Raw genomic sequence first — 26,927 nt, 5'->3', positions numbered from 1 at the left:
CCACTCTAGTTCATAGAATTTTCCTTTAAATGATTGCAAAAGACATGTTGAGGTGAGTTTAACTAGTGCCAATTTATGTGCATATTCTATATTCAGGCCTATACATGGCTAATACATGAAACCACAACAAAAAAAGACCACCTACTACCAAAATGTACATATTTTATTTTCACAATTTCTATCTTCCTTATTTGGTGTACTGACTAGACATTATGAACAAACATCCCAGATAGATTCAATGAGTAATTGCTATGTTAAATCAACATTATTTTGTCAATGTTAAAATCATTGAGTCAACGTCGCACTTCAACATTGATCCTATAACATTTTGCACCCTCTATTAATATTGAAGCAATGTAGAAATTCCAACTACAGATCAACGGAATTTCAATGGTATTTCAATTAAAATGAATATTGAAACAACGTTGAAATTACAACCAAACTAAAGATCAATGCGATTTCAATGGTATTTCAATTGATATTAAACCTCAGTAAACCACTTTTAATCTGGAAAAATATTGGGAAATTCACATCCTGCTTTATATACAGCCAGGATAAATTTGACTAGGCCTAGTATGGCTGGTTTAGGCTACACAATCGTGCATAAATAACCAGACAACTTATCAGTTTGAAAATCAAGTGCATTTATTAACTCTTCTTCATTTAGAAATTCACGTGTGTTGTGCTTCCCTGCCATCCATTCAGTATAGCATTCATAGACCACCCGTTCGCAGTTAGCCCTCCACCATCCAGTAGCAGAGTGAAGTGGCACCTAACAGAAATAGACATAGAAATAGAAAAAGAGATAGACAGTGTTAGATAAATATGTTCAACTGAAGGCTACTTATAATTGAAACTTTAGAATAATCATAGAATATATATTCTATATGTTTGTTGAGTTTGCTGTCAAAATGCCAGGCTGAAGATAGTGTTAGAATAATTCAGTTTCGCAAGCTGGGTGAGCTCATTGAACATGCCGTGTTTGCTAGCAGCACCAGCCATTCGGGCAGCTCTGTTCGTCCGAACACTTTTGCTGCCCAATGCGGTTAATGATAGCAGTCTAGTCAGATATGACTTAAAGTTGACTTATATCAGTATTGCTAAAGTTAGCCTATTAAACTCACAAAAATATGATCACCAGGAGTTACATAAATGTTAGCTAAATCTCCACGTAAACCAGCAGCACATCTTCAGCCTATAATTTTGACAGCCTAGAAGCTAACGTTACCGGTAGGCCTAGCACTACTTCATATTTTATTATCATGAGTATAATAAACTGTAACTTACTGACAACAAAGGTAGGACCTAATTATAAATCAGACTGCCGAGTAACGTTAACCTAACATTATGATGAACTGCCATAACGTAAGTTAGCCTAAACATTAATTTGACAACAGCAAGTAAATTTAGCTAGCCTAGCATTTGAATCAGTTTGTAAATCTGACAGTACGATGTACATAGACTGTAAACATGACCGAATTTAATGTAGTACACTTTTACAATAAAACATTATCGTTTGATAAATAAATGCTTGCTTACCATTAAGGAGGAGTGAACTTGACAGAGAGCTGAACACCCCCGTTGGTCTGACTGAACTGTTGCTGAAAATGAACTGGACAGTTCAAACGTCGTCGCGCGGTCAACTATAAATCCACTACTTTTCAATCACCACGTTAAGATTTCCCAGTCAACCACAAATCCATGACTTTTCAATATCTTTTAGTGAACTATGTATCGATGCTCTATCGATTATGGCAACATAAACTATAAACCAATGTTGTTTCGATATCTCTCTTATGGATATTCATGCACTGTCGGGTTTTTGTCAGGATTGTAATGCTGATTCAATGTCTATTTACCATTGAGATTTCAATCTCAACCAAAATGATGATTTGGATGGAAAATCAACATCATATCAATGTCACCTTGCTATCTGGGATATTAATCTGTATTTTGGGTGGGGGGGGGGGTTCGTGATACCTTCCTGAAATGACTTTTTGCAGGTTGGGATGTCTGCTGTGCTGAGTGTGTTTCACGGATTGGGATAAATGCAGAGACCAAATTTCCCTCACGGGATCAAAAGAGTATATATACTTATAATTATACAGATCTCCTTACATGGCAACGATGGCAGCTTTGGATCTTTTTTCGAGTCCCGACCATAGACTGTAAAAAATAGGTCCCGACCCACCAGTTAAAAACCACAGGCCCATATGTCTATGCACAGGCCTAAAACATCTTGTTGTAAAATACACATTTTAGAGCCCTTGAGACAAATATTTTAGGAATTTATCCAAAGCGTATTACTTGCAAGTACAGTAGTACAAGTACTTTTCCTACAAGGTGGTAAAGGAAAGGGTGAATCAAACGGTGGACTCCGCCTTCCTTGCTGTCGTAATCTTTGACCACACCACGTGAACAAACAACACCAAATAAGTCTGAATCCTAGTTTAGCCTAGCTACTGTTCTTCGATTTCACCCTACGAAATGGCTGCTGTTTGGCGAGCCCGTAAATTCCCTCGTAGTATCGTCCGCTTCTCTGACCGTGAACTGTAAACACTTAACTGAAGGGACACTTCGTACACCTTAGAACAAGATCTGACGGATAAACAGCTATGGTTGTACATTGCATTTTTATCTATTACGTTAGTTACCAAAGTTAGCCAGTAACGATTAGCAAGCTAATGCCTTTGCAGGCTCACACCTACTGCTTAGCATGACGTGTCTGACATTAGCTAGCTAGGGCAGCTAATGCTCTAATGCTAAGACCGATCATCAGGTCACTTTTAACTTTGGTAAACACGCTTTAAAGTGCTTGCCTGATTAGCACATATGTATTGCCTAATATATGATGCTCTAGATGATGACTGATGGGCATAGGTGGTCATTGAAAGTGTGAAAAATTAGCAAAAGGTATGCTATAAACTGGCATGAGTTTGACATCACTGAGGGCTATAACATTACACAAACAAGTCATCTTACTCAGTGTGCAAGTGTAGGCTACACTTGGCAGTAGCAAACTAAAGCTAACAGAATAAATGCCTGCAACTATAACACAATAAACTCGTCAACGAATGTTTTGGCATGTTCTGCGTCTCGCATACTTGGTACAGTTCTGAAAATATGTATAAACAAAATATAGGTATATACTTACACCTTCCTTTGAAATATCGGCGTGATAACGAAATAACCAATAATAGCCTAGTTAACATTGTAGTATTGGCCTGTCATAAGGAAAGGGTATGGCATATTGATGTTAAATCACTTGAATCATATTTACCTGTTCTCTTAAGCTTGTGCAGCACTCACATTTCATAGCTATGGTGTAAAATTGATGTGGGACTAAATGGTTATTTAATTTAAAAACAGGCTGAATCCAATAAGAATTCTGAAGGTGGCACCGAAGAGGGGGAGGATGAGAACACCGATGACCCTCATCTTGAAGTGAGTAGGCTATAGAGCCTGAAATTGAGAAAAACTTGAAACGCTTTCCTTTGTCTTCTAAGCCAAAAAACATTTTTATTACTCCAGATTTCTATATGGTATCAAAAGCACTGTAATCGAGCCTGTCCATCTGTGTGGGTGCGTGTTTATGTGTCCACTCACATAACTGAACTACTGGTCTGATTTAATTGACATGTTCACATATGGAAGAGGGCTCACACTATCTTGGTCCTCCAACTTTTGTAATCTGGACCTTTTTTTCAAATATTATTATTTATTTTATTTTTTTGTACATTTCTTTGACCTTGCAAGCCCCGGGCGGGGCCCAGTGTTTGTAGGGGCCTGACTGCATTTGCTCAGCCAGATGTCACACCAACATATTTCAAATGTCTGAACTAGTCTGAGTTGAAAAACACCTATTTGAAATGTTTGAGTTGAAACACATGTAGTCCCTTTTTCCATATTGTAGTTGGAGCTTAGTGCTTTTCGAGCACAGTGGATGTCCGAACTTCTGCCCAACATGGACTCCAGGGGGCTGAAGAGAGACCTGTCTCGAGCAGCTGACCTACGTAGAAGACAGGAACTGATCAGGGAGCAAAAGGTAGACTACCTGCCAGCACACCTTTAGTTACATGCAATCTGTCTTACAATAGTGGTGTTTGATTTGAATGCTTGCATCTTACTATGAATTACCAGTGACGCAAACTTCAGAAACTTTAACTTTAAAGCGAATGCACTACACTACTGCATCAAGTACATGAATCAGATATTTAATATGTTGCTGTTTTTTGACTCGCTTCTTCTCCTGAAGGCCAGAGAACTGTTTTTAAGAGCAGTTGAGGAAGAGCAGAATGGATCGGTTTATGAAGGTATTCTATACCTTCTATGCCTTCATAAGTCAGATTTTCCAACAATAATAAAGGCCATCTTTCCCATGTGTTCAAAATGCTAACTGATTGTTATGGTCATCTGTAGCCATCAAGTACTATCGTCGGGCCATGCAGCTGGTACCAGACATCGAGTATAAGATCAGTTACACCCACTCACCTGATCCAGATGAAGGTGTAGGATCTTAGTAAGTGAATTAGTAAATTTACTTGCATTACATTTGATATTTGAATATGATAGTGTGTTTATAAATGTAGCTGCAAAGACATGCATACCCTTGCCAGAATTGGTAATCTCAAGGGAACTGTGTTGATTTGCGCAGCAAATGAAAGAAGTACACTGAACACTGGTTGTATGCAGCAGTTTGACAAGTCAAGCCACAGTTTACTCAAAGTCAAGTCAAGTCAAGTCACTCAAGTCAATCCCTGTTTATTTCTCTGTAGCCTAGAGGAGAGTGAGAGCGACTGTGAGATAGACGACCTCCTCGCCTACTTCCAGCAGAAGCTTTCTCTGCCTGGCTCTTCCCAGAGAATATGTGAGCCAGAGATGGAGCTGTCTCAGGTGCACATCTCAGGTAAAGCCAATAAGCTTTAGTCCCTCTCTTCCCATGTTCAGGGGTGTACTGGGAAAGATATGTTGTATGAACATCAACATGGGATTGGGGATAATGTAATTATATCAGTTCTCTTGATTCCATCTCATGTTCTTCCATCTCCTCATCTGCCTCTTGTTATGGTCTCGTAACTCCTCTCTGTCTTGTGATAGATGTTCTAAACATTAAAGGTACACTATGCAAGATGTTTACCTTCACCTAAAAGACAACATTTAAATGTGGAACTATGTGTTGTTATTGGTGTTGTCATATTCACATGAATGCAAGTGAAAAAGGAATGTGAGTTTGATGGGCGATTTTGTCAGTCCTGTTGTAGAGATTGTAAGATTGATCAAACAGACACAAATACTTTATTGATGAAGGAAATCATTGCATCATTTTTATTTCCTATTCATTTACAAATTATTTTTAAATACTATGACTTAAACATAGCCCACTAAGTTTAGTACGAAACACTATCCATGTCCCTTCATAAAGGTTCCTTATCCTAGGAGGTCCTACATGCCACAACATGTTAAAGTATGTCTGGAGCCCCCTCTTAAAATCTCCTTTAGCAAAGCTAATCTCTGCCCTGCCCTGTCAAAAGGGTTGTGTTATATTCCTCCTGTGTTATTCAGTGGCATTTTGTGTTATATATGTGTTTGTGTGTTATATTGAGATATATTCCTCCTGTGTTTTGCTTTTGGATAATGTAAAGCACATTGAGTTGCCTTATGTATGATTCAAGCATTTTTATTTGTCACATACATAAGAGTTACTGTTGTAAAAAAGTAAGTGAAAATGCATTTAGCTGCCCAACTTTCCTGTGCATAGGTGTCTAATTATAAGGATAAAGAAAGAAAGATTGAAATGCGCTATACGAGTTAAGCTGCCTTGCCTTTTGTCTTAACAGTGCTGCCCCGAGAGGTGCTGATGTATATCTTCCGCTGGGTGGTGTCCAGTGATCTGGACATGAGGGCACTTGAACAGCTCTCTCTGGTCTGCCGAGGCTTCTACCTCTGTGCCAGGTGGGTTGAGTCAGGCAGCCAGGCAGGCAGGTGTCCTCTGCCCTGTCCCAGTTTTCACCAGGTGCAACACAGTGACAAAGTAAACCGAAGTGCAGAGTTAGGAATACAGAGTTGCATCAAAATGCAAATGGATTTGAGATTTAATCCTGTTATTTTAATATATCCAATGATGACCTCGCTAGGGCTGAAACGATTCATCGAGTTACTCGAATAACTTGATTACAAAAATTACTCGAGGCAAAAACCCTGGCTCGAAGCTTCGTTAACCTATGACGCGCACTATATGCGCAGGGATCTGATTGTTCCACACGGACCGTTGTTTAGGAAGCACACCACTAGCGCGTAAATCGTGATGAGGCCTACATTCTGAATTTAGCTGGTGCGATGGCGGAGTCAAGATGGTCCATAAATGGCAGAGAATGTCTAAAGTTTTCAAGTAAAGAACAAGCATCTGAACCGAAAACATCCACTCCATGCTGTTTCACCAAGCGTCAATAAAGTAGGCTATCTATCAATCTATCTAGCCTATCCATCATCTATCTACGTAGCCTATAACCTACATTGATGTTGGCTGATTTAATTCACATACTGTATTTGTAGCGATGTCGTGATATAATGTTTAGCTTTGATGTTTTTAAGTAGTAAACTTATTCATGTTCAATTGCAAGAGAGACAGTAGCCTAGCTATGCCTAAAAAAGAACCCCTTATACACACATGCATCCTCATCTTTCCTCAGGCAACGCACGCGTGCACACACACACACACAGGTTGCTAGGTTACCATAGCAAATAGGCTCACCCTAGAAATATTTTTTAGTAGCCTAATGGTAACATTATTTGTTAGTAGCCTAATGGTAGGCTATTTTAGTAGCCTAATGGTAAAATTATTTGTTAGTAGCCTAATAGTAAATGCTGCAGGTGTAGAAATCTACATAAAACAGATATTTACTTTGATGTCAGGTCTAGATTACAGCATGAAACTTGTTGTGCATATTACAATACATTAAATTGCTTTCCCTCTTCTCCCTCCCAGCACTTCACAACATAGTATGGACAGCTTTGTTCGCCCAGCTAAGTCATGCACAAGAGGCTGCAATTTTACAGCACTGGCACTTATAAACACTAAATGGGTAAATTGCAATAAATGGGCTTAGTTTTGGAGCCAAATGTTGGAGTTAGACTAATACCTCTGTGCCAATTGCTTGATCATTTTACAGCCATGTCGTTTTCGTTATGCATTATTTGTTTTGGTTGTTTAAAAATGCAAAAAAAAAAAAAAAATATCCGATTAATCGATCGATAAAGTGCTAGATTAATCGATTACAAAAAGAATCGATAGCTGCAGCCCTAGACCTCGCTTTCTCCTCGGTGGCTACCAGAAATAGTGTGTAAGTGAGTGATGTTTGGAGTGTGTGTGTAATGCTAAGTGAGTGATGTCTGGAGAGTGTGTAAAATGTTGAGTGTGTGACGTCTGGAGTGTGTGTAAAGTGTTAAGTGTGTGATGTCAGGAGTGTGTGTGTAATGCTAAATGAGTGATGTCTGAAGTGCGTGTAAAGTGTAGAGTGTGGTTCTCGATGCTCTCTAGGGACCCAGAGATCTGGCGCTCGGCCTGCCTGCGCGTCTGGGGCCGCAGCTGTACCAAGATGCTGCCATTCTCCTCCTGGAGGGAGATGTTCTTAGAGAAGCCCCGCGTGCGCTTCGATGGTAAATAATGAGCTTGGAGAAGATGACTGTTGATTTTGGTTTGTTTGTTCATGCGAGTTGTGTAATTAGAAGGCCACAGAAAACAAAGTCAACTACAACATGAGTGTGTTGCTGCTCAATAAGCATGTGTAAAAAGAGACAAAGCAAACATCAAAAAATAGCATTTAAAAAAAAAACACACAGATTAACTTTATTGATTTTTTTTTATTTTTCCTTTTAATCCTGTAGGGTTGTACATCAGCAAAACCTCGTACATCCGACAAGGAGAGGAATCTCTGGATGGCTTCTACAGGGCCTGGCATCAAGTGGAGTACTACCGGTAGGTTGACTTGCACCACATTACAGACCTCATTCTTCGATTTTTACCTTTCTTGATGGTTCACATCTAAAATTACCGGCTTCCACCGTTGTGCCCTTGAGCAAGGTACTTAACCCTGAGTTGCTCTGGGGAAAATGGCCCTTGTAATATAATTGATAAATGTAAGTCGCTTTGGATAAAAGCGTCTGCTAAATGAATATATGTAATGTAAATGTAAATATATTCGATCTACGTTCACAAGTTACTCAAATTAGATTCAAGTCACTTCAGCCTGGTAATGTGAACCTAACTTGGATTGTCTTTGGTATACCTGAGGGGTATTTCACAAAGGCAGAATTAAGACATCCAAGATAAGTGGTAAAGCGAGGTTTGTCTGGTCAACCTAGCTCAACTCGTTTCACTAACGCCAAACCAGGATGAGTAGGAGCGACTATGTCAAGCCAGGTGTAAGTAATTCAGGATGTGTCCGCGTTTTCGTTTCTGTTCCAAAGTGCCCACAGTTAAAAGAAAATAGCGTCATTCACACAAAGTGAACAACCGCTTTTGATAGACTAGCAATGAAATAAAGTTTTCCTTTTTTGAAAGAGAACACGGCTATTTCTGTAAAACAGCGAGAGTAGGCGTGGTGGACCAACTGAATGCAAATCTACGTATGCACTCACATGTGAATGCTTTCTTATCTCGGCACGCGACATCATTAAGAAAGCGCTTGCCACTGCAAAGATGCACATAGTATGACTGTATACCTTTATATTGGCTTTATAACCGAATTCTGGAAACCCCTTCGAAAAAAAATTGCCCTTCTTTTTCCAATCGACTAGTAGGCCTAGATTATTAATCAAACGTCTTTCAACAAAAGAAGCAAACAACGAGTATGTTAATAATTATAAGGCTATCACAATTAAAGTAATAACCATATGGTAGGCAGACAGTCTGTTTTGATTTGTGAGCAAATACATTTAGCTTAATCCCTTACCTAGGTTTTGTGAAATGCTTGGCTTGATCTCTTACCTGTTTGTTTTTGTAGGTACCTGCGCTTTTTTCCAGATGGTCAGGTGACGATGCTCACCACTCCAGATGACCCACTGGTCATTGTTCCTCGTTTGCGAAGCAGCAACACAAGGTTTGGGTTGAATTTACTTTGAACTTTATTTGCAACAAGCATTAAGCATTAAATATAGCTACTCCATGGCATGAGTGTTGAACTGGCTCATCAATGTTGGTGCTTAATGCCCATAGTGTTAAATCAGCTAATTCATTTAGCTTACTTTAGCTTTAGTTAGACTTTGCCCATCATTCAAATTAGGGCCCCTAGGACTCAGTGGACTCTGTCATTATTAACATGTATCCTATTTGTAAGCTGCCTCTAAATCAGTGGTATGTTGTTGCTAAGTTGTATCTCACTGGTCCGTTTAGGGCGGACTCTGTTCTTTCTGGTCATTACCGTCTATCTCAAGACACAGACAATCAAACCAAAGTTTTTGTTGTTGTCACCAAGAGAAAGGAGGAGGTAAGTGGAGGCAGACGGGACATCCAGATGTTTATTCAGAGGTGCTTTGTAGTGGCACACCCTCTGACCATCTCAAATCTGCCCGTGTGTTTTCACATGACAGAAGAACCGGCTATGCAGGCGGAACGCTGCGACAGATGCAGACCATAGCTTCCACGTGGGGCTGCAGCTGTCCTCTGGGGGGCGCCAGCGCTTCAACAAGCTTGTGTGGCTCCACCACTCCTGCCACATCGTCTACAGGTACAGCAGGCGCTTGCTCTGCAAATCTCCCTGCTCAGCCCTTGATACAGCATGCACACCTGGTCAGGGAAACAAACTGTTTCACATGCGAAACTTTGTATGCTTTCACAAGTTAAGCATAACCCAGACAATGTGTGATCTTTATGTAATGGATTTGTTACTTGTGTTTGATGAAAAGTTAAAGGTACACTGTGCAACATTTTCACCTTTTTTGATAGTAAACAAACTTATAATAAGCGGATTGTTCACCTAGCAAAGTCTTTTGATATTCAATGACTTACAAATGTGATGCTGGAAAAAAGTGCAGGATTTGCATAATCTTTACTGAAATAGTATTTCAAATATCTACAGCGAGGTCCTTGACCAATTGCCATGAACCAAGTTTTTAATGGAGAAAAACACAAATAATACAATTTCAAGAACATTTTGAATTTTGAAACAAACTGTATAACCTAATTGTGAGACTACCCACAAGTAATACTCTTTTATTCTTTGAATTTTTTCATCTCTTCTAGATCGACTGGAGAGACAGTCGTCACAGCTTTCGACATGGATAAAATGTACACGCCCCTGTTCTTTGCTCGTGTGAAGAGCTATACTGCGTTTTCTGAGCGCCCCCTGTAGGTTAGTGAAAGGGATGCACGTTTGACTTAAAAATACCCACAGGTGTGTGCAGCCCCCCCCCCAACACATATCCATTTACCTGTCCTTGCTTCCCAGCTAAGTAACAATATTGATGAATGTACTCCTGTGTATTTGTGAATATATTTAGCTTGCTGTACCTGTAGGACTGGTTCCTGGCAAGCCCATGTACTCGAATCAATAATGCTGAACTGAGATGTAACTGCTACTGATCGACATGCAAATCTCCCACACAACAGAACGCTATATAGTAAAGAACCATCATGCTCATCATGTCATGCTTGCATCTGTGTGTGTTCACTTGGTTTGATATTGAATGCTCTCACAATGTTCTGTGAATTCTTCTACTTTCTGTACATCACACGAATAAAGAGATCATCAAAGACCAATAAAATGAATACATCTCTTCTTTCTGGTGTTCTGTAGGATAATAGTACAGTAACAGGTGTTGCCCGCAGTGACGGCTATATCTATATTAAAAATGTTGGGGTCATTTTGTTAATTTGTGTAATGTGTATATAAGGTTTTGAACTTAGTTGCTCTGTTCTCATTTGCCGCTTTCTCCATTATTTAATGCTTAGTTTTTCCCCCTTACAATAAGGACACGTATAATCCAGGTATTACATGCTCTATTATGTCTGTAGACTTTTGAGAGATTTAGATTAGGGAAAATGTTATCTTGGAACATTGATGGATGAAGCATTTATTGATGTTTGCCACTATTGCTGCTTTCAGTGTATTGTTAATATGATGACTGTATTTCACTATGTAGGCCTTTCCGAACTCTTACATGATTTGCACGCTTGTTCCTAGTAAAGCTTATCAATAGCTGCAGCTAGTATTCCATGTACTGTAATGAGGTTGCCGCCTCTTAAACCTACTGATCCGGCAGGAGAGTGCATCTTAAAGCCAGTGCCCTCCCTGGGTTCTCTCATTTCCAAAAAATTCTGTGGTCTAGAAAACAGAATAGTTTGCTTGGTGGGGCACAGCAGTTAATCTTCTAGGCTTCTGCACAGATTGAAAGGTGACCACTGAAGTGTGTTTTCCCAGCATCAACACCTTATCAACATGAAACAACACCAGCCATACATACTCACACCTTTATTTAAACTTCACAGACAGAACAGTCCAACAATGAGGTGTCTAACTTTAACTTTTAACTGTACTTGTAGAAAGCTGAGTACGGTCCATATGTGGTGAGCTAACAGACAAGAAGCTGGTGTGATGCGGGGACTAGTTGCCCAACTAATACCTGAAGCCCATTGAGCATAAATTAGTCTTCATTCAAAGGTAAATAAATAAAAGACAAACACATGTAAAAACTAAAGGAAAATAAATTAGAATATAATTTGTTGTGTTATGTAATTACATCCGAGTGGCAAAGCATGGATTACTGTGAGAGGTGTGGACAGAGAACAGTCTAGACAATTTAAAAAAGTGGCACTTTTCAAATACATTTGGGTGTTACAGTTTGGAAGAAAAAAAATGGGTCCAAATGGACAGCAATAACATTACTTATTGCTCTTGGTGTTCTTGTGTTCAGTGATTGGATTGGCTGGCACAAATACCTTGGAAAATTCAATCAGACAACTCATGCTCATTAGCTGCCAAATTATCAATAGTGTAGTAAGGCATATGGACAGCACAGCATATTCACATTTTTAATACAGTGTGCAATGACTGATTTTAAGTCAAACAGCACTGAACACATTTATTAAGGCAATATTCACAGGGCAATGGAAAGTGACACAACTGCGAATAACATTATTGGGCTGGTTTGCCCAGGGGAAATTTAGGTCAAACTATAGGGCAGAAAATGGCAACTAAATAAATAAAGGAATGGGAACCAGTTATTCCAGTGAGAGAGGAATGGAATGGAATTCATCAATGACAGAAAAGCCATTGTAAAACATGTAACAAACAAGGGGTAATGGCAAGGCTATGGGCAGGTTAGAATAGCTGGTGCATAAATCATATTACAGTTGCCATGGATTTGAACTGTGCCCATGAATTTGAACTTAGCTCTGAGATATTGGACCATATGTCCACCAAATCAGATGTGACCAAATCTAAATCTATCTCTTCTAATCCCATCCATTGGATTAATAGAGTATAAAAGTATCGTAAATATTCACACTGTGGTTCCACTACATTATGTGCGTTTGGGGTACTTATAACACATTGCCCTTCATACAACCAGTTGATTTTAAATAATCAGATGTACTGCTGCAGCTACAGAGATCTTTGCCCTGCACTGGTTTGCCTTCTTAAGACTAGTCACTGCGTGAATTTAGGGCATACACACTGACACACATACACTCAAGTGCAAGTTTACTTTGTGGTTGGCCATCTGGACAACAAAGAGACAGAAGTCAAATATGGACAGAACACAAAGTTTCAGTACGCTGCAGACTGGATACTGTAAGCGTGAATCTTGTTGTCCCTCACTTACATACACAACCCCATCCAAACTCTGTTTAGTTTGGGAGGCTTGCCATTTAATTGCAGTCAAGAGGGTGAAGTAGTGTACATTCACATTGAAACGGACAAGGGGAGTAATACTGTCAACATTCACAATGCTAGGTCTGGACATGGTGAGATATTACAGAAACGGTGGTACTTCAAAACCGCATCAACACAGTACAAAAGTACAGTAACAGCAGTGTCAGCCATCTTAACTGCCATTGCTGCTAAACCTGAACGTAAGGTTGGTTCACACACACATGTGAAGACCTTGTAGTTCTGTTCATTGCTATGTGACTTTTTTTTTGCAACCATCAGCCTAAGATGCTAAAAATGGCTATCATCTCTACAGGCTTTGAACCCTTGGTTTTCCTGAGTCATCATCAATGCATAAGATTAATGTTCATTTCAGCCTCAGGAGTGCAGTGGAACTCGCTGAAAGAAGCTGATAAGACTTTTTTGGGGGGGAATGTCAAAATACTCTTATTTAAATTAACAATATTGTCTGATAATATTTGGTTATGTCGTCTCCTAAACCTAAGCCTTTCATCAAAACGTCTCTCCAGACAAAGACACAATCTGTAATGTTTCAGAGCAGGCAAACATTCAGGGGGGGAAAGAAAATAAATTGGCTGCGCTGAATTTTGCACAGGAAGGGCATGTTAGAGCTGGAGAGGTAAACAGTTGTTGATTTAAGACTGCAGCCACATCAAGAAAACTACAGGTTCATTCAGGGTATTACGGTTTACCCATCCTACTGTTGCCATATTTGGAGAGGGAGGGGCATTCATTTATGTAAGCACTATTGTGAAATAAAAAGTAATTTTTGCCTTACCTTTTTTTTCTCATTGATCTAGTCACTCATTTGGATAACACATGCATTTGCATGTTTAAGGTTTAAGCAAGCTTTAAGGAAGCCATTATGTATTTGTGATAATCGCTAGTGTTGTGACATCCCATTTTGGATCAATTTGTTGTATTTGTGTATTTTGTTGATTTATTATAAGGATCATTTGCTTTATGTTTAATATTGAGGCTGAATTTATCAAATAGAACCCTTATGTCAGTGGCTGGTTACATGACAGACTAAGAAACTAATACTTGTATTCAACAATCATCAATATATAAACTAAAAATTATAATCTTTAATCTGCACAAAGGAAATGTATCTACTGACCCTCATCAGAAGATTCCCCATGCTAGAACTCTGCATAATCTCAGCGGTCATGTGTTTTGATTCAATATGAATAATAACAGGTCATGGTGTGCAACTTTAGGAGTCTCAAAGATCAAAATGGCTTTGGCTTTTTTCTACAGTGGATAAAGTCTGCATATATCTCCTATGGGTTCCTGATAAGAAATCTTGCACTGCTTCCTAGCAATATTGTATGGATATGCACTACTGTGAAGATAGTGAGGTTTGCTTATGGGCCCGGAGCAGATGTCAATCAGCCCTCAGTTTCCTGTAGTTTTTGCTGTCTGTGGGGCCCACTCCATTCATGTGGCCATTCTTTGTGGCTGCTGAGCCGTTCTGATAGTCCTTCTTTAGGGACACGCCGTGGCTCTTGTAAGTCTGCAAATGAAAAAGGTAAAATATAACAGTTCATTTAAAGTACAGAGATACCTTAATTTCAAATCCAGTTCCAGTTCCAGTCTTCTTATGACATTTGAGGATTGTACAAGTGTTGCATTCTAGCACTATAGCATATTGTGAAGAGAATGCCCGTTAGATTATGCTTCTTACCTTGACGTAGAAGTTCGAAAAGAGGAAGATCATTGTCACCATGTAGGATATCTGGAAGTAAAGCCAGCCCATGGGAAAGCCACACGGCCAAACCACCGCAAATGTCGTCTGGGCCATGGTGATGACAAACTGAATCTGAAGACAAAAATGAGAAACACATCTTAAAACATAATGATGAGTAGATCATACCTTGCTAGTAGTTAAACATGGATTAAGCCTTATCTATGACCACCATCTCTTTTGCAGTAGAGGTCTTCATTGAAGTTCTCTGTAGCCGCAAACCCACTATTGAGTCAGGCCAAGACAAAGCCGTGTTCAAGCTTACAGATGATAATGGCCGGGCTTCAAACACAGCAATAAAAACACATTTGCCTACCCATTATCAGCCTCTATGTTACCCACAAAGCTGCCTCTATGTTAGTCTCCAACGCTAGGGTTGAGTCACATCCAGTCCTTATACTGAGAAACCAGACCCCAGAAACTGGCCCTTAACTGATCATTAGTGTCTGCCAATGATTTGGCAATTTCAAAACACAGAGCTTGCAATGGCCGCAGACGACATGCAATATCACATAATCCAATTCTTGTGAATGATCATGTTTGGAAGACAGTTGCCTAGGGAGGAAGGTGATGCAACGTTCAGTCTGTCTGTGTGCAGGGCACAGGGCTCTGTCTCACCAGCTGCCCCTGGGTGATGAACTTCTTCCACCAGAGGTAGGGCCGCATGGCCGGGATGGCCGACAGCCCGTAGTAGGAGTACATCAGGACGTGGATGAAACTGTTCAGTGTGGCCCCAAAGTACGCTGCCAGAGGCAAAGCAGAACACAGCCGATGAACCAACAGCAACAATCAGGTCATAGAAGATATTAAATGCATAACTTTACTATGGTCTTTGTGTGATATTTCACAAGCAGAGTATGAGCAGCAGCAGTCGGAAACAGAGAGGTCACTGTGACCATTCTGTCATTTAAATGTGAACAGTAGTTAGTCAGTAAAAAAAAAACATGATGATCCTGATCCACATAAAACTGGAATAAAGACCTTAGTAAGATACATGTTTGGGGAAAAAAATCGTGGTGAGATATTTTTGAAGAGGACGCTGACCTAGCACCTCTACGTTAATAGGGACAAAAATAACCCAAGGGGCCTCTGAGAATGGGAGAGAGCTGACAGCCTTTTTCTATATTCAGATAAGAGACCTTGATGCAATATCGAGACATTTCCATTTGCTTAAACTGTGCTGCAGTTGCTGTATAATGTGCATACACAAATATAAATCACTCCACCTTAGAGTACCATCAATGTAGACATTTGAGTTATGGGCAATTTCAATACCTTTGGTACTCAACTTAAATGGTTTCATAACATTTCACTACATTTATTTAATTATTTTATTTTTAAGTTAGAAGGTCAGCAATGGCACTGATTGATGGTCGTCTGGAGATATTCAGAGTGCTCATCTCCCTCGATCAAACACCACCCTAATGCTGCTGATAAAAAGCTACCAATGTGTTTCAGCATGTGACTCGTCTTTCCACCTTTTTCCACAGTTCATTTGTTTGTTTAAAATGTGCTTCAATGTCAATGGAATGGAATGGCATGCATACCAGTACTATCACAGTCTTGGGTTAGCCTATCTGGGTTTCTGTGTTTGAACTGGAATGTTTATAAGGCTGTCAGATTTCAGTCAAGAGTCAACAGTCAAGCCTATTTTTATTCAGGACCGTGATCAGAGTTATATGAATGTTGATAAGCAATCAATTTAATGATAAGCAATCAGTCATATTTGCCATTGGTGCTCAGGATACCAATCATGCCTATCGAATACTGAAATCTAAAAAAAAACAAAATTTGTTTCTTAGGGCGCATTAGTCCGTTTGGCCAGGACCCGAGTTCGTTTGGACGGATGGTTCGGTGATTTTTGCTAGAAAACGGGGGTCTGGGGTACAGTTTGTTAGAACTTCAGTGCAGTTCGGATGCTATCTGTTTCCACCCAGTGTGAAATGCGCCCTTAGATTGGGTTTTCCTACTGGGCATTCTGTATAAATCAGTAAAACAATTGTCTATGACATTGGTCAAATGTCTATGACATTGCTGACCAGATCATTCGGGATATACTTCCATGTCAGTGTGACCTGCGCTTGCCCTGTGATACATAATATAAGTATAAGTATAAGTATAAATACTCTTTTGATCCCGTGAGGGAAATTTGGTCTCTGCATTTATCCCAATCCGTGAATTAGTGAAACATACACAGCACACAGTGAACACACAGTGAGGTGAAGTCCACACTAACCCGGAGCAGTGAGCTGCCTGCTACAGCGGTGCTCGGGGAGCAGTGAGGGGTTAGGTGCCTTGCTCAAGCAAGCACTTCAGCCATGGATGTGGGCATGGGAGAGCAGTGCTCAACCCACCCACATTTTTACTACTGGGTCGGGGATTGAATCGGTAACCCTTCGGTTACAAGCCCGAAGCCCTAACCAGTAGGCCACGGCTGCCCCCTAAGTAAGCATGCAAATAAGCAGAACCCAGTTATAATTCATTTGGATGCATCGTATGTTGTGTCCCTCCAGATATTGTTTTTTTCTAAAGCATGCAGAACAAGCATCCAATATGCTGTTGTAGGAATGAATTTGTCCACAACCTGGTACACTCACACTCACACACACTTCCTTGTGTTACTCTAACGCAGGGGTGGGCAAACTGCGGTCCGCAGACCGGATCCGGCCCGCCAAGCTCTTTAATCCGGCCCGCCGAGCATTTAATTTGGTTATCAGGCTGCTCGCTATGTTTTTTCCTACGATAGACGACGTTGGTTAGCTTTACTGCAAACTGCTTTTCACTCTTCTTAGAGAACGTTTACAATGTCAATGTCAAAACATCATGTTACATAGAGATGATAGGCCTACTCTTTGTTATCTCCTTTGCAGCTGGTCTAACTTGAACGTTCTGCTACTCCTAATTGGGAACGCGTCTGAGCGCTCACGAGAGGGAGAGAGCAGCAGGTTCCAGCTGGCTTGCCATTGTTGATAATTGATATCTCCTTCTTATAAGAAACGTTTAAAAGGAAATCATGAAGGCAACAGTAGTTCCCACTACCGACCATTTATAAACTGTGAGAGGGCACAGCCATAGGTACAGCAGTAGCCATAGCGGAGCAGAGCTGGCAGAAGTTCATTGAGAACTGAACGCGAATTGTTCTTAAAGCGACAGTGCACAGTTTATACATTTGTTAAACAGCATCAAATTAGCAATATTTTTTTAAGCAATTATTATTTTAAAACAAAATTACTTTTGATACTAAATGATATGCTATGAATTTCTTTTGTGTGTGTGTGTGTGTGTGTGTGTGTGTGTGTGTGTGTGTGTGTGTGTGTGTGTGTGTGTGTGTGTGTGTGCCGGGCAATTTTCAAAACCCAAAGTGGTCCTTAAGCCAAAAAGTTTGCCCACTCCTGCTCTAACGCAACAGAGACGAAGGAAAAACACTTACAGTGTCCACACGGCACCCAGTTCATGACAAACCACCAGATGTTGAGCATGCTGGCATGGTGGTAGATGTGCAGGAATGTGATCTGGTGATTATTCTTCAGCAGGATGAAGAAAAAGGTGTCCATGAACTCGATCAGCTTGGAGAAATAATACCACCACAGGACTCGGATAATCTGACGGACAGAAGCATGAGACAGAAGCATGCAATCATAGTGTTGTCAGTGTGACCAGGATGCAACAGGAACAATTGCAAGTTATAACTCGGCAAATACAGCTTGTACTGGAATTGCCTCATCACAATCATAGGCCTCCATCCAGCTTGCTATTAGCATATGAAATCATTGCTAAATTGCTGTCCCATGATTACCTTGTTGTCAGTTTCCCTGGCGCTGTGAGTGTCCTGACAGAAGAAGTTGTACTCTCCTTGCCACACTGCCGTCACAAGCTGTGGAGGGAGAAATCTTTAGGGCACTACCATAATGAGCTGATCCATAATGAAGTGCTCCAAACTCCACAGTAGTGGAGTCACTGTGAGAGTTAATAAGAAGCAGCGGCTCACTTTCGACAACATCACAGCGCTACACTGCAGCAAGACTCCATCACCTTTATGCTAAAGCAGAGCTTGGATTACTCTATGTAGAGTAACTCTATGACTAAATAGTCTGCATATTTATGAACATGTGAGGGTTCACAGCGGAGCAGCTTGTAGCTCAAGTCTGCACTGAAGTTATTGTGGAGGCAACAGCTGAATTTGAATCACCCATATATTCTGGGCTCAGTGACTTTTTTGCTGTGTTAAAGGGTATGGGAATGTGAGACAGACTTGCATGGATGCACAATGATCCTATTAAAATATAATAGATTAGTATATTGAGAAAGATAGTATGCCAGGCTAATCCAGCACTGCATAATATTGCCCATGTCTGACCGGAGCTTGTAAAAATTATTTGTGGTCTGCTGAGCAGAACCCTTGTCACCAGATAAAAGATCCCACCCAATTTCTCCCCTGACCTTGTGATCCCTCTTTGTGTATTGTTATAGTGCAATGCCCCCCCTCTTCTCCATCCTCCCAAAACTGATGCCACTTGTAAATGGTGTCTTTGTCTAAACACTTTGACCACTTTAGGATGTAAAATGCTTTGTATCAGAGCATCAAGGTCATCCTCTAATGATTAAAAAAAAATCTCCTGAAATCCAATTTTAACTCTCTGAATTGTGACATAACGTTGGGGTCGATGCGGGGCAGGTGGGGTGGTGTGTAAACAAAGAGTGTGGCAGTCACGCTAATGTGTTGACTTCTGGGGCTTTTGGAGAGGGGATGGCAGTAGGTATGAGATTAGCGTTCCATGCTAGCCCCCACAGAGTACAAAGGGAGAGTGAGAGAGAGAGAGACCAGGCACACGGTGGGAGGACAGGCAGATGTGCCCTGCTGTTGTGTGGAATAATCCCCCTCAGGTTCACCAAGCTGCACTGAGCTGATTCCCTAGGACAGGTGACCTCTAAAAGGACCAACGACTATGCCAGATTTGCAACAGTGGCATGGAACAGCATGCCAGTATCTTTAAAAACATAAAATTGAGGTCATATTGAGCTCATCATTCAGATAGCCTACTGCTCCAGGTAGAGTATGCAGCACAGCTGTATAAGCCTCACTGCAAAAGAATACAAATGTGTAAACAAGTAAATTCCTTAAATAAACAAACAAATAAATAAATGAGCAAGATAAAGATAAAAATCAATGTTATCAATTAATGAAAGAAAAAGGCTAACTCATCTAGAATATTAACTGAACTAAAGGCATGGGAAATCAATCAATTTTTCAAGTTTCTTCTTTACAGTTTAATTTAGTGTGCGTATACAGTAGTACGCACAGTAAATAAAATAAACTAACATCCCTGTCTTTTTTAGATGGAACAAAAAAAACACAACAACTCTCCACTGTGAATACTGTGTATTTCAGTAAGTTTCCATGTTGGCTATCCTTTAGTCCGAGCCAAAAGTCCAACAGTTGGCCAGAGAGAGACGGTGCCCAGATATGAGTTTAATAAGTGACCCACATCAGTGCCAGCCATCACAGCAGTCCAGACAGGGAACAGTGGAACAGATGTGACACAAGGGACATTAGCGCAACAGGAGACTTTAAACTTTAAGACTATAACCTTTGGCAAGGAGTTACGATCATGTCCACACACGTCCACTAAGTCAACGTTGTGGAACATTTAAGGAGGTTTCTTCATCCAATGTCCACATGTCTGTACGTGCATGCTGACGCATTTGGAGGTTATCTCAAAAAAATAAAAACTTAAAAACTACAATGTTAATGTTAATAATGACCTGTTCAATATGGCAACATTTCATGCCATCTTAAAAATCGCACACTGCAAGAGGAAAACTGCAAGAGATTTTGACCAACTATGCAGGACATTGCAGGCGCTAGTGAAAACCAGGGCAGATGTGTTGTGCCTATCAGACTATCCAGCTGTGTAGGAAACAGCCCCTCCTGTTTTAAGTGGTGCCTCTGGGAGCTACAGATCCCATCAATCTACCTCAGGATTGGCCAGCTAATACTTAAATGAGGGACATAGACAACAGCTAGCTCACACCCATCAAACAGTCCTGGTTGTTTGCTCAATGCGTTCCATAATTTGTGTCATACTATCCTTGCAATCATTACAATACTGCACCCCGCCAACGCACACACACCTTGAGTCCAGACATAGTAAGCCCGAGGATTTGTATCTTCACTGTTTTAAGCTGTACCTAAGGGAACTGCTGTTCTGTTCAATGTTCTACGTCAGGATCAAAGGAATTAAAACTATACATAGCGGGGGGTGCAGATCACCAACAGCCTTCACATGCTCAACACATCAATCACATCATCAACGGTTTGCTGCTGCTCAACTCATCGAGTAAGCTACTAACACGGGTTTACGCCCTAGGGCCCACGCATACTGCTATGTCTTCTTTATACATCTGGATCTCATTCCATCCACTCTTCTGTAATCTATCACACCCACTACCCATGCAGTCACAGATGTTATTTATTCATCACTCAGTTCTGGAGAAGTTTCTTTTTCTTTAAAACAAGCAAAGAATAAATCTTTGCTCAAGAAAGGTAAACTCAACTCAGCTGATGTGAAGAACTATAGACCTGTCTCTCTTCCCTTCTTGTCAAAGGTTCTTGACAAAGTGGAGTTCAAGCACGTTTCTGATTTCCTATCTCAGAGCAACCTAGACTCTAAGCAGTCGGTCACTCTACTGAAACTCTTATCTGTGACTGAAGCATTGAAAGTAGCTAAAGCCTTTACTCAGTTGTCAGTTTTAATTTTACTTGACTTATCTGTAGCCTTTGACACAGAGAACCATGACATTCTCCTCTCTACATTATCTGAGCTATGAATTTCTGTGAAGGCTCTTAATTGGTTTGCGTCCAACCTCAAAGGATGCTCATTCAGTGTGTCTTGGCAAGGACAGCTATCAAAGTCTCATGACCTTACCACAGGCGTACCTCAGTGATTGGTACTCGGGCCATTTCTGTTCTCCCTTTACACATTCGCTCCCGTGGATTTGCCTATCACTGCTATGCAAATGATACTCAATTCTGTCTTTCCTACCTCATGACTACAATTTCTGCTTAACCCCTCCAAAAAGAAGCTTCTGGTATTCCCAGTTAATACAGATATCCCCCAACTGATCAGCATCCAGCTTGGTTCATCTTCACTGACCCCTGCTAAAACAGCACATAATATGGGTGTCACAATTAATGAGTCACCATTTCTCTAAGCATGTATCCTCAGTCTCAAATCCATGTCGGTTTATCCTATACAACCTTTGGAAATTCAGACCGTATCTAACACAATGTACCACACAACTTCTTCTGCAAGCCATGGTTCTTTCCAAACTGGACTATTGCAATGCATTATTAGCTGACCTTCCAGCTTGTGTAGTGAGACCATTTCAGAGGATTCAGAACAGACCCGGCGGCAGACACAAATTCACGGACGGGCATTACACCTTTCCAGGAGGGGCACGGGAACTTAAATTGATCACGGTAGTTTAAGCTTAGCTTACACTTGACAAAACATTCTAATATGAAAATGTAGATGCAATTGTTGTAAAATGGTGCAGCTCCTTTAAGAGAGCCCCGTGCGCAGGGATGGAGAGAGAGAAAGCGAGAGGGGATATGTGTGTTAGAACTGAGATGCGTGTGGAAAAAGTAGACGTGCTGTTGGGACTGGAGCTAGTCATATTCAAAATAATGCAAAAATAAATCCGCAGATAAAACCAAAATCCTCGTTCATTTGCTAACCAGTTTCAGATGGAGTGTTGGGGAGTTAGCCCCGAAGTTACGGATAACTTCGGCCCTGGAGTGGTAACAAGCTCCCTGTTCTCCGACAAGGTCAGAAGAAAAAAACAGTAAAGGTTAACGCTATCAAACAAACCCATAAACTACTAGGCCTACTTCTACGAACTACGATATGAGATATAGCCTACCTGCGAGCCGATAAGCATAGCCTATTTGTCATCGGATGACAGGGGTTAGTGCAGAAGTGAAGTAGACTGCGCCACGTAACCTCCTCTCCATTTAGGTGGGCTTACCTAATGTTCCTGATTGATTAGCTACGGAATAATACAGATTTTACAAGTTTTATTTGCTACTTGCTAGATTGACAAACGTATAATATAGGCCTACATTTAATAAGTGTTCAAAATCAATTTATGGGATTGGGGCTGGTTGTAGCAGCCAAGCTCGTCCAGGGTGGGCACAGATGACCTCCAGGACGGGCCTGGCCCCCCAAAGCCCGCCCATGCCGCCGGGACTGATTCAGAATGCAGCAGCACTTCTGGTCTTTAAATCAGCCAAAGCAGACATAACTCCTTTGTAAGTTACTCTTCATTGGCTTCCAGATATAGTAGCCAGAATGAAATTCAAATCCCTCACTCTGGTTTATAGGACAATTTAGTCAATCTGCACCTTGCTAAATTAATTCCACGATCCAGCCCTTGGTCTCCACTCATCCGCTGCAGTCATCTGATGAGCATCTGTCATGTCGGCCTTCCATCCACATTAAAATGCCAGTCAAGACTCTTTTCTTCTGTGATTTCTTGTTAGTGGAATGATTTACCTAATGTTTGTAATTTTAGTGATGGTTATTGGATCTTCAAAAAGCGCCTAAAAGACTTAACTGTTTATCTTGTCACGGTAAGTCACGGTTTGTAAATGTTTATAGTAATTGGCATCATTCTGTAAATTCTATTTAGTCTATTTTGTGTTTGTTTAGGCCATATGACTTCATTTTAATGTTAATGTAATGTTTATTGAGGTCATTGTAAGTCCCTTTGAACAAAAATGTCGGACCACGGACCACAAACCATAAACAATATAGCCACTTTGGATCGCAGCAATGAAAGAATATGTGATGGGATCTAGGAAAACCCATCACATGGTGAAATCAAAAATCCTTCATTTCTGCTCTGTTTCAACCCTCTCTGGTGAAATTTCACCAATTTAAGATTCTGATAGCATCTTAGCAACATCCTGGATACCATTCCCTAAAAACATCCTGGATACCATCCTCACAAAATCCTGGATGTTGCTAGGATAGTCTGAGAATAATACATTGGTGACATTTCCCCATGTGATGCTTTTTTCAGATTCCATTACATATAATCATTTCACTTTTTTGACATAACACATTCTCTGTCACGTGGACAGTGTTGTCCTAAGCTTACCTCATAGACCATGTACAGGGAGAGGAGAGTGAGGCCTAGATTATACACTACCAGCAGCCCCCTGCAGGAGAATGGCTGCCTGTTCTTCATGTATCTAGGCCCCATCCACACGATCAGGAGGTACATGACAGTCAGTGCAAAAGTCGGTGGGTAGTTATCCAGCAGCAGCCATCCTCGCACTCGGGAGTCTGGGGTAAAAAAAGGGGGGAGGGGTGGAGAAGCTGTAATCTATGCATCCTTTCCACTGCTAATACCTGCAATACAGCAAACTCTGCTGCAGTGGGAAAAAAAGAAAGAAATTTGGACAGCACTCAGAATAGCTGATCTTGTATTGTGTTCTCAATGCAGTGGGAGACAATAAAAGAAAAGTCTTTACAAGTGCTGCCGTCCAATTCGTCTTTGCACTGTGTGATTGCTTTTTTTGTTTTGCCTTTGAATTTGACATCTTGTAGTCTTCTTTAAATGAGGAGAGTAGTCCATTACGGTATTTCCTCCTGCTTCTCTAGCGCTGCAGACCAGAGACAAATGTATCAGTGGGCTCTGCAGCGTGAGGGAACGAGAAACAAAAACTCACACAGCATGGTAGAAGGTGGGACGGAAGCTTTCTGACATAATACAAAGTTGGCGAATCATCTCACATATCATTTCAGGCCTTCAAAAATTGACCAGTTCAGCTAGCTGGCATCTCTTGTGTATTGCACCAAAGCAGTCTTGTTTAGTGTTTATTAAGAACTGGGATCAATGTAGACATTTATGGAGATTGATTTTCTACAAATGGCAAATGTAAAAAAGATCCTTCGTTTGTTCCTGTAATGAAATGCTCTGACCATGAGAGTATTGGCAGGTATTTAAATCACTGGCAACCACATGAACACTGGCTTACACATCCAGATTTCTCAGGACAGACAAATCAATATAGGAAACAGCCCATATGAAATGTAATGCAACAACTTTTCATTACTCTAGGATTTGAGGAGAGGAAAACTGCCTCACACAAACATCCACCCACCCCCTCGCAAAAAACGGATTCCATTCATCTTCTTGCTACTTTAGGAATAAATGGGAGCAATCCAGATAAATCATTATAGGTGTAATATCTGAGATTAGGATTGTACTAAATGTAACAACTAAACATTTGGCAACAAGCTTGTACAGAAGATAACAGTTACAGTTGACTTACCCCTTGGACCCATCCATGAGTCGATATATGCATTGAGATTATGGTTGAATGCCTCCATCCCCTAAGAAATGAAAGAACACAAAAAGGTGCATATTTTCACTGGTGAGCAAACACAAACATTGCAGTGCATTCCAAATACATAACGTTGACATCAAAAGATTTCATTTGCAAGTATGCATAAGTTAATATAAAGAGTGAAGTTAATGAAGAGGACAGTTAAAAATGTAGGCTACTGGCATCGATCTACGCTTTTCTCAAACACTAGCCTACTAGAAGTAACGTTAAATAAACTAAAACAAACACTGAAGACATCTGCCTGACTGACAGCCCATTAGCTCACAAACTTCTGAGCAGATCCAACAAACTAACATAACAATTGCAATTGAGGGAAATTAGACAACCAGTTAAAGTTAACCTGCTACAACAGCTTATAGGTTAAAACAACTTATTATTACGCCTTTTCGTTTTAATTAATGTTAACTGGTACGAATTGTGCTCATATGGTGCTCACGAATAACCATTGATTTGATACTGCAGCTGCTGGTGGCGAATCAGGGACACACCATCCTTTTAAATGCGGATACTGGAGTCATACAAACCTCCTGAAGTTATGTATTTCCCTCAGCTGAAAAGTAAATAGTCAAGTGCTTTAAACAAACTATTTTCACCTTCATTTATTTTACAGAGGTCATATTCAGCATCACGTGTCATATCTCACTTATATTAGCTTTCGGCATAACGTTAGCTCGTCCTAATGTGACGTTTACAGTGGGCATCAGAAAACTGGCTTAGAAGTCCATATCATCCTATTTAGCAACATTTTTTTTTTATTTAACAAAGCAGTTCGACTAAAGCATGTTTCCGCTAGAGTTAATAAAATATCGCCATACCTTTATCTTTTTGGATGCGTAACCTTGGATGCTCAATCCCAGGGCAAATCTGTCAACTCGACTCTCTCTCTCGGTGGTTAGAACGCAATCGCTGTAGGGGGAAGGACGACCACACGAACGAAATGGCCCGGTGCCCTAAGCGTCACCAGTGACGGCTGCTACCTTGAGCTGATGCTGAGGGTTTTATTGCAGCCCCTGGCAGTGATAGGTTGCTGATCGTTGAAACTCAATTGTAGATTTATATCAGTGATACATTAAAGTAGTAGGCTACAGCTCCAGCTGTGTGCATAGCAGGCGCGCACAGCAAGGACAGTAGTGAAACATAATACGAAAAAAGTCAGTGAAGCAATCGCCCTCATACAAATGCCCACTTTAAAGTATGTTTAAACATAATTCAATAAAACCAACAGAAGGGCCTATTTATACAACATTCGTTTGTGATCTTATGCCAACTTTTCCATTGCACAAGTTTGACACATATATGAATATTGTGTGTGGCCATGCACGCTGATGGTTGACATCCACTGGACTAGTTGTCCACTCAAAGTCAGCTTGTATCACCCCATTCGCCTGGAGTGAGTGTGGACCAATCAAAACACCGCTCTCCTGTGGCTAAGAGAAGGACGACATTGCCGAACAGCTCTGACATGACGCAATGGAGAGGTCTACGTCCTTCTAGGGCAGGGGTGGGCAAACAGCGGCCCGCATCCGATGATAGGCTATAAAAAATGTATTTGAGTGTGTGTGTGTGTGTGTGTTTTGGGCGGGGCGGCCCGTGTTTGGGGGGCGGAGAGATGTGGCCCTTTAGCTAAAAACTTTGCCCACCCCTGTATTAAGTAGTTTTCATATGTATACGTTTATCAACGACTGACAAAAACATATATAATCGGAGACTGCTATATAACCTGCTGTAGCTAGTGACATTTTATCAAACTCATGCTCAAGTGAGCACCTATCAACCTTTAACATAATAGGCTAAATTACAACAGACGTCTAGCGCCCTCTAGCGTCATGGTTCCGCATCGGAATCTGAAGTAGGCCTACAATCTACTCCAGCCTTC

General features: G+C 40.8%; 2 protein-coding genes and 1 long non-coding RNA gene across 5 annotated transcripts; 1 reads left to right on the top strand and 2 right to left on the bottom strand.

Annotated features, from left to right (window-relative positions):
- Positions 1–623: 623 nt before the first annotated feature.
- LOC121685920 lies at positions 624–1,775 on the bottom strand. Its single transcript, XR_006023475.1, has 2 exons — positions 1,540–1,775; positions 624–772 (listed from the first exon to the last, which is right to left on the bottom strand). It is a non-coding gene; the product is annotated as an uncharacterized LOC121685920 (long non-coding RNA).
- A 679-nt stretch (positions 1,776–2,454) lies between these two features.
- fbxo9 (F-box protein 9) lies at positions 2,455–10,762 on the top strand. Of its 3 annotated transcripts, none has more exons than XM_042066771.1 (13): positions 2,455–2,618; positions 3,370–3,444; positions 3,914–4,045; positions 4,256–4,313; positions 4,420–4,519; positions 4,776–4,906; positions 5,838–5,952; positions 7,538–7,656; positions 7,885–7,975; positions 9,003–9,098; positions 9,392–9,485; positions 9,589–9,725; positions 10,241–10,762. In XM_042066771.1, the coding sequence occupies exons 1-13, from the start codon at positions 2,616–2,618 to the stop codon at positions 10,347–10,349; spliced, it is 1,260 nt and encodes a 419-aa protein (XP_041922705.1). In that variant the 5' UTR covers positions 2,455–2,615; the 3' UTR covers positions 10,350–10,762. The 3 variants fall into 3 exon arrangements, with proteins under 3 accessions (XP_041922705.1, XP_041922706.1, XP_041922707.1); XM_042066772.1 differs by lacking the exon at positions 2,455–2,618 and adding an exon at positions 2,660–2,913; XM_042066773.1 differs by lacking the exon at positions 2,455–2,618 and adding an exon at positions 3,122–3,142.
- A 691-nt stretch (positions 10,763–11,453) lies between these two features.
- elovl5 (ELOVL fatty acid elongase 5) lies at positions 11,454–26,140 on the bottom strand. Its single transcript, XM_042066774.1, has 8 exons — positions 25,867–26,140; positions 24,977–25,037; positions 23,797–23,984; positions 18,431–18,508; positions 18,065–18,236; positions 15,253–15,377; positions 14,575–14,709; positions 11,454–14,403 (listed from the first exon to the last, which is right to left on the bottom strand). Exons 2-8 carry the CDS (start codon positions 25,032–25,034, stop codon positions 14,275–14,277), a joined length of 885 nt encoding a protein of 294 aa, XP_041922708.1. The 5' UTR covers positions 25,035–25,037; positions 25,867–26,140; the 3' UTR covers positions 11,454–14,274.
- Between the last annotated feature and the right edge of the window lie 787 nt (positions 26,141–26,927).

This window comes from Alosa sapidissima, chromosome 16 (assembly GCF_018492685.1).
Source record: "Alosa sapidissima isolate fAloSap1 chromosome 16, fAloSap1.pri, whole genome shotgun sequence".
In the NCBI taxonomy this organism is placed as follows: Eukaryota; Metazoa; Chordata; class Actinopteri; order Clupeiformes; family Clupeidae; genus Alosa; species Alosa sapidissima.
This window is presented reverse-complemented; position numbering and strand designations above follow the sequence as displayed.

What these genes read in the sequence shown, in the direction of transcription:
- fbxo9 (XM_042066771.1), top strand. An exon ending in GATGAAGGTGTAGGATCTTA is followed by an intron (nt 4,520 to 4,775) that starts GTAAGTGAATTA and finishes ATTTCTCTGTAG; the next exon opens with CCTAGAGGAGAGTGAGAGCG. An exon ending in TCCTGCCACATCGTCTACAG is followed by an intron (nt 9,726 to 10,240) that starts GTACAGCAGGCG and finishes CATCTCTTCTAG; the next exon opens with ATCGACTGGAGAGACAGTCG.
- elovl5 (XM_042066774.1), bottom strand. Translation starts at nt 25,034, where the DNA reads ATGGAGGCATTCAACCATAATCTCAATGCATATATCGACTCATGGATG. An exon ending in CCAGGGAAACTGACAACAAG is followed by an intron (nt 18,237 to 18,430) that starts GTAATCATGGGA and finishes TCTGTCCGTCAG; the next exon opens with ATTATCCGAGTCCTGTGGTG. An exon ending in TCATCACCCAGGGGCAGCTG is followed by an intron (nt 14,710 to 15,252) that starts GTGAGACAGAGC and finishes TTTTGTCTTCAG; the next exon opens with ATTCAGTTTGTCATCACCAT.